The sequence below is a fragment of the Diospyros lotus genome, chromosome 4 (assembly GCF_014633365.1).
Source record: "Diospyros lotus cultivar Yz01 chromosome 4, ASM1463336v1, whole genome shotgun sequence".
Lineage (NCBI taxonomy): Eukaryota > Viridiplantae > Streptophyta > Magnoliopsida > Ericales > Ebenaceae > Diospyros > Diospyros lotus.
This window is the reverse complement of record NC_068341.1, coordinates 28043675-28051395: the sequence shown is the minus strand read 5'-3', so window position 1 is coordinate 28051395 and position 7721 is coordinate 28043675. Positions and strand designations below refer to the sequence as shown.

The 7721-nt window shown below is 38.0% G+C and overlaps 1 protein-coding gene across 1 annotated transcript; it reads left to right on the top strand.

Moving 5' to 3' along the window:
- The first annotated feature begins 2509 nt into the window (after nt 1-2509).
- Nucleotides 2510-3154, top strand: LOC127799750 (secreted RxLR effector protein 161-like). The gene has a single exon (XM_052333979.1). It carries the CDS (start codon nt 2510-2512, stop codon nt 3152-3154), a length of 645 nt encoding a protein of 214 aa, XP_052189939.1.
- The last annotated feature ends 4567 nt before the right edge of the window (nt 3155-7721 follow it).

Sequence of the window (7721 nt, the reverse complement as noted above, 5' to 3'; positions counted from 1 at the left end):
GAAAGCAAAGCCAAGTCAGTCAGAGAAAGGAAATTGCTTCCATTGTGGAAAGCGTGGGCACTGGAAAAGGAATTGCAAGACTTATCTTGTAGAACTGAAACAGAAACGATCTGATTCAGGTATGTACTTTGTTGAAATTAACCTTTCAGTTAATGATGCTTCTTGGGTATTAGATACCGGATGTGGTAGTCATATTTGCAATGATTTGCAGTTGATGACAACAAGCAGGAGGCTAAATAAAGATGAGGCTTCTCTACGGCTTGGGAATGGAGCAAGAGTTGCTGCTATAGCCATAGGGACAGTTTATTTAGTTTTAGAATCTGGAATAAAGTTAGTTTTGAATGATTGTTTTTATGTGCCAGACATTATTAAGAACATTATTTTTGTTCTTGTTTTGGACAAGGAAGGTTTTAATTTTTCAATAGCAAATGGAGTTTGTTCTATTTTCAAAAATGGTTTTTTATATGGTACTGGTGCATTATCAAATAATTTGTATTCTGTTCAAACTAAAGATTCCATGATTTGTCTACAACAAAGTAACAAAAGAAAGGCTGATGATCAAAATTATGCTTACATGTGGCATTTGAGATTAGGTCATATTTCCAAAGACAGGATAAATGAGTTGGTTAAAAATGGGTTATTGAACTTGTTTGACTTACAGTCACTTCCAACTTGTGAATCGTGTCTTAAAGGAAAGATGACGAAATCTCCATTTGTTGGACAAGTGGAGCGTGCATCTAACCTATTGGATTTGATCCATTCAGATGTCTGTGGGCCACTAAATGTTAGTGCAAGAGGTGGTTTTTCATACTTCATTACTTTCACCGATGATTTCTCACGGTATGGCTATGTATACCTTATGAAGCACAAGTCAGAAGCCTTTGAAAAGTTCAAAGAATTCAAGAATGAAGTAGAAAAACAAACAGGAAAAAGTATTAAGGTCATTCGATCTGATCGAGGGGGGGAATACTTGAGTACTGCATTCATTGATCATCTTAAAGAGAATGGGATTCTCTCCCAGTGGACTCCACCAGGAACACCACAACTCAATGGAGTTTCTGAACGTAGGAATCGAACCCTATTAGATATGGTGAGATCCATGATGAGTTTCGCTAATCTTCCCTTATCCTTTTGGGGCTATGCTCTTGAGACAGCTGCCCATTTACTGAATAGAGTTCCCTCTAAATCAGTGCCTAAGACACCATATGAGATGTGGTTTGGTAAGACACCCAGTTACAAATATTTAAGAATATGGGGATGTCCTACCTATGTTAAGAAAACAGTGGGAGATAAGTTGGATACTAGATCCACTAAGTGTAAGTTTGTGGGATATCCAAAAGAAACAATTGGATATTATTTCTATCATCCCCTTGAACAAAAGGTGTTTGTTTCAAGGAATGCCACTTTTCTAGAAAAAGAATTCCTATTAGATGGGAATAATGGCAATATGATAGATCTTGAAGAAATTCAAGAATCACAAACTACTATCCCACAGGTGGAAGCAGAAAATAACTTTGAACCTCAAAGTACACAATCTCCTCGTAGATCCCAAAGGATCACGAGACCTCCTGATAGGTATGGTTTCTTAGTTGAAGGTAATGAAGATAACCTTCTATTGGATGAGGATCCAAGAACCTACACGGAGGCGATATCTGATATCGACTCGGGAAATTGGAAAGAAGCTATGAAATCCGAAATGGATTCCATGTACTCTAACAAAGTATGGACTTTGGTGGATTCTCTTGAAGGTATTATACCTATTGGCTGTAAATGGATCTACAAGCGAAAGCTTGGAGTTGATGGAAAAGTAGAGACTTATAAAGCTCGTTTGGTGGCAAAGGGTTACACTCAAACTCAAGGTATTGATTTTGAAGAAACCTTTTCACCAGTTGCGATGCTTAAATTCATTCGGATTTTACTTGCCATAGCCACATATTATGACTATGAGATATGGCAAATGGATGTGAAAACAGCCTTCCTTAATGGTGACATTAAGGAGGATATTTATATGGTACAGCCAGAGGGATTCATATCCAATGGAAATGAGCAGAAAGTCTGCAAGCTTCAAAGGTCCATTTATGGACTAAAACAAGCTTCCCGGAGTTGGAACATTCGTTTTGATGAGACAATCAAATTGTTTGATTTCATCAGAAACTTGGATGAACCATGTGTGTATAAGAAGGTTAGTGGGAGTGCAGTCACTTTTCTGGTGCTTTATGTTGATGACATACTACTCATTGGGAATGATGTAGGTATGTTACAAGCAACAAAAGCCTGGTTATCTACTAATTTCTCCATGAAAGATTTGGGCGAAGCATCTTACATTTTGGGGATTAAGATCTATAGAGATAGATCAAAAAGGATGCTTGGATTGTCCCAATCAATGTATATAGATAAAATGTTAAAAAGGTTTAACATGGAAGGATCTAAAAGAGGATTTCTTCCAATGCGCCATGGGATTTCTCTCTCCAAGTCTATGTCTCCAAAGACTCCAGAGGAGAGGAAAAGAATGGCATCTATACCCTATGCTTCTGCCATAGGTAGCATAATGTATGCTATGCTATGCACTAGACCTGATGTTGCACATGCTTTGAGTGTCACAAGCAGATATCAGTCTAATCCAAGTGAGGAGCATTGGATAGCTGTGAAAGGAGTTCTTAAGTACTTGAGAAGGACAAAAGACACTTTCATGGTATATGGAGGAGGTGAACTGAAATTGGAATGCTTTACGGATTCAAGTTTTCAGTCTGATGTAGATGACTCAAAATCAGTGTCTGGTTATGTATTCACCCTTAATGGTGGAGCAGTTTGTTGGAAGAGTTCCAAACAAGAAACTACTGCAGATTCTACCACTGAGGCTGAATATATTGCAGCATCTGATGCTGCAAAGGAAGCAGTTTGGATGAGAAATTTTATCTCAGCATTGGGAGTGGATCCTACTATTGTTGATCCAGTTCTAGTTTACTGTGATAACAATGGTGCAATTGCTCAAGCAAAGGAACCAAGGTCCCATCAAAGATCCAAACACATATTGCGGAGATTTCATTTAATCCGTGAGATAATTGGCCGTGGTGACATCAAAATGGAGAAGGTTGCATCAGCGGAGAATGTAGCAGATCCCCCTTACGAAACCATTGTCACAACAAGTTTTTGAACGTCATCTTGAGAAGATGGGCTTAAGATACATGGGAAATTGGCTTTAGGGCAAGTGGGAGATTGTTAGAGTTATGCCCCACAAGCCAATTATATTTACATGTAATTGATCATATTTTTCCATTGTGACTCTTTATCTTCAATTAATTATTATTGTAAGGCATTATGTTTTATTTGTCATTGATGGTTGACTTTATTATTTCCACTCTTGACAAAGTCCATAGATCAAATAGGCTCATGGAATATGGTCCTGCATAGAGATGACGATCATGAAACATATTCCTTATAAGCCTTGATCTTAAATGTTCCTAGTCATAGAGTTATTAGGATTGGACACTAATAACTCGGAAAGACTAGCATATATGATGCATGCTCAATTAGGAGAATGTCTTGTTTCATAGACATTGGTGTGTGGACACTAGTGCATATATGTGGGTGCTTATTATAAGAATAAGTACACTGAACTGACCCGCTACAGAATTCTTAATGGTAATTGTTGATTGTCGAATTGGAATTTCTGTGTTGCAGTAGTGCAGATTGGTCCTTAGACTTGAGACATCATGGTAGTCTTATATTTGACTGGTTACGCTTTGGTTCTTTTTGGATTCCAATGGAGTCATTAACAAATTATCACTGGGCGTAACCTTATCACATATGAAGGCTTGTGAATGTCGAAATAGGATTCATCACTTATCGACAAGATGAGAAGATGTCCTATGTATTCCGATGATTTCATGACTAAGGAAATCCTTGGCCAAGGTGAGATGGAAATCAAAAGGTGTTTTGATTTCATCAAACAAGTCATAAATCTGGAATGGATACATAGTTATTGAATGACTAGGGTTTCGTCATAAAACCATACCCTAAATTCAATCGGGACATAGTTGATGAGAGGATTTTACTGTACGGTAATTGCAATCGAAAAGGTCCGTGTTTTTCATCGTTGGCTAGGCGTTCATGGCATGTTGCTAGACGTTAACCATGATATGTAGGGTTTTAGAATTAATATGATTAATTCTAAAACTATTAATTAAAGAGTTTAATTAAGAAGCCCATGAGATGAGTTAATTATGAAGCCCATAAGTTTAATTAAAAGAGTTTAATTATTCTAAGGAGTTGGGCCTTCATATAGCCCAATAGAATTGGCCCTACATCTAGCCCAATGGTGGACCTAAGGGGTCACACACTTGGGTCGAGTCCGTTCCACAAATTAAAAGAGAGATACGGCCTAATATGATTATGGGCCAGACCTAAATCGTTTAGGGTTTTTCCAAAGGCATAATTAGGGTTTTTACTCTATAAATAGGCCACTTAAGAAGCTGGAAAAATAAGGAGAAATTCGGATCTCTCATTGGAGGCGCCTAGGGTTACTACCATTACTCAAGGCGTTCGTGGAAACGGCCGATCGTGTGGACCGACTTGGAGGAGTTCGTGTTTGCGGCTCTACGGATCAATCAAGGCAGAATCATATCTTCACGGTTGCCCGGTTCCTAACAGAACTATCACTCACTATCGCGGCCATGTGTCTAACTCCTTCTGTAATACACCGCAATTGCATACCAAAACTTAACGGATCACAATTCCCTCGTAACGTCTCCAACGCTATACTTGCATTCTCAAGTCCTTCCTTAACTGAAGAGTGCATTCGTATTCTGTCTAATGAAGACTACTTCAGATCTAACCAATAGATTCTCTTATATCTTCATACTCTTAAAATGATCGTCCATCTTCGGCCTCTCACATGACCCAATCCCTTGGATTCTTCATCTCAATTTGAGAGTTACTAAATGATCCCCGAAAATACTTATCATCCGATCCTAGCTCATCGGCTAGGTTATGCCACATCCGACCAATCATTCATGATTCGATCATCATCGATAACCACCAATTATCCTATCATTTCTCGTAATGATTTCGACTAATGACCTCAAATCAACAGTCTCTAAATCTCTCGGATCCATAATCATGGTTGCCAAATCAACCTTACACCTGAATCATACTATCGGATCCTAACTTCCACAGCTAGGTCATCCCCGACCAACGATTCTATCACTTAACAAGGCTAGATTCTCAAATTAATTACCTCTAAGACCTCAATCGAAAATCCCAAATCTCTAAGCAGGGATTCCGTTCTATGAACCATCAGTCTCTTCCCCCCTAAGCTTCCATTTGGGGTTCCAACTACCTAGTTCCTTCGATATCGGATCCCTTTAAGTCTCCAAATTGCTATTCCTTAATCTCCAATTAAGATTTAATTATGATATCTACTACATCAGAGTCACTTAAGTCTTTCCAATAAACTTAAGCTTTGATACCAACTGTGACACCCCAAATTTTCTAGGCGTGTTATAACTTAGGATTTCAGGAATATAAATTTATTTTCATACCACAATCATTAACGTACATCACACAACTTCCCAATAATCTTAATTTCACCTTCTTAGCCTAACAAACCCGATAATCATACAACTAAGACAAATGATATCTTTACAAATGCAGAAACTCGATCGAACCTGATATAGTACACAACCATAATCCTTTATTTAAAATATAAGAAATCGTTCAAGACGTTTACAAACTATTACATGGATAGCATTTCTCGAAAGCAATAACCAAACGCCTTAACATAACCAAATCATACTAAGGTTCACATCAACTTAATTTCTCATACATACATAAAGATATGCTAAAACATGTTACAAACACCAAAACAAGCTTATCCTTCAACCATCTCTTTTCCCTTAGAGCCGACTAGTGCTGCATCACTCACCCTGCATTTGTCACTTTTTGTATTTTTCTTTCACTAATTCAGCTGATTTAGCAACTAATTATGTTCACAGATAGGATGAGGCGTTTAGACTCGCCAGTGCACGAGTGTGATTGTAGCAGAAAATTTATATGTAATTTTTTCGGGCAAGACCGGGTCGACTCACAGGGAGATTACTCATGGAAGGAGATAACCACACCAGTTCTTTTGATTGACGGAATAATGAAATGAGATCAAACTAAATGTGATATAACTGTAATTTGGAAATGGAGAGATCTTGGGTCAAGACAAATCTGGTGCCAAACCCAACTGATTCACCATATAGCTTTCTGTGATGTAACTAGCAGCTCAAATAGCTTGGGTTTTCAACCATTAAATGTACTACTGAGATGATGATAACTCTTTGTTCAAGCAACCTCCATACATGACATGGAGACTCTATGGTAAGAAGCTATCATAAATCAGTGTATAAATAATGTTTTGACAAAATAGTTGCTCGGGGCTTGGGTATGAGAACGTTTCCAGGTCAAGCAGCCTCCATACATGGCATGGAGACTCTAAGTTAGGCGTACGAACCAATCCAAGCCTGAGGTTTTCGTTAATAATATTTCCCAAACTGCTTTTGCTTTTGTTACTTTGACATATGGAGTTCTGTTATATTGATTCATCAGTGGCTTTGGGCACCATCTTTGCCTTAACCCAAGAATCGAATTAGCCACACATCTTCATAGGAAGTGCACGACTAAAACTAATCTCTACAGATGAATACACGATTCGTAAAGGAAATAAACTGAGACAACAGATAAGAACTTGGTAAACTACTACTGTATTGATTACTGAAACGAACTACAACTTGAAGCAGAAATTAAAATGGACTTGTAATACAGAGCTCAGAATTAGCAAGAACAACTAGTGTAACTGAAGTGCTATTCGCAAAGAAAGAGATACAGACAAGAACAAAAATAGGAGAAACAGACAAAAGGAAAGGAAAAAAATCTCTACTTTCAAAATGATCTTCTTCTTTCTTGTATTATTTTTCTTAGTATCTTCTGCACTCGCCAACCTCTGATTCCAAAGAATGTTGGTCCCTTTTTAAGCTTATGGCGCATGGAAGTGGGGACCATTTGTTGAAAAGTTGTTCAAAAAGTTGGTTGAATTTACCTTAGAGCCACCGCATGTATTTGCGCATGTCAGAATTTTTGTTCGGCTGTTCATTCGAATGACTAGCAGAGACATTCGAATGCTTGCTGAGTTTCTTTTGGCTGATCGGCTCATTCGAATGAATTTTAGTCCTATTCGAATGAATTTCATGCTTTACTGTTCCTTACATGGCGATTTTCTCGGTCATTCGAATGCAACAGTACTTTTATTCGAATGAATTTCTATTTTTTCTCTTGACTTCTTCATTGCATTCGGATGACCTGGAGAGCATTCGAATATGGAGTTCCTTGGGTTGCTTCTTATTCGAATTACTCAGCCTTCATTCGAATAGATTTCCTTTCTTCTTCAACTTCATTCGAATGACTTGGATTTCATTCGAATATGTCTTTACTGCTTCCAACGATGTGCTCATCCGAATTTCTTCTTATGCTCGGCTCATTCGAATGACTTGGATTTCATTCGAATATGTCTTCACTGCTTCCAAACGATGTGCTCATCTGAATTTCTTCTTATGCTCGGCTCATTCGAATGACTTGGATTTCATTCGAATATGCACAATCTTATCTGGAGATCTTGATTTTAGTTACTTCTTATTCGAATTAGGCCAAGCTCATCTGAATGCATACCCGATATCTTGCAT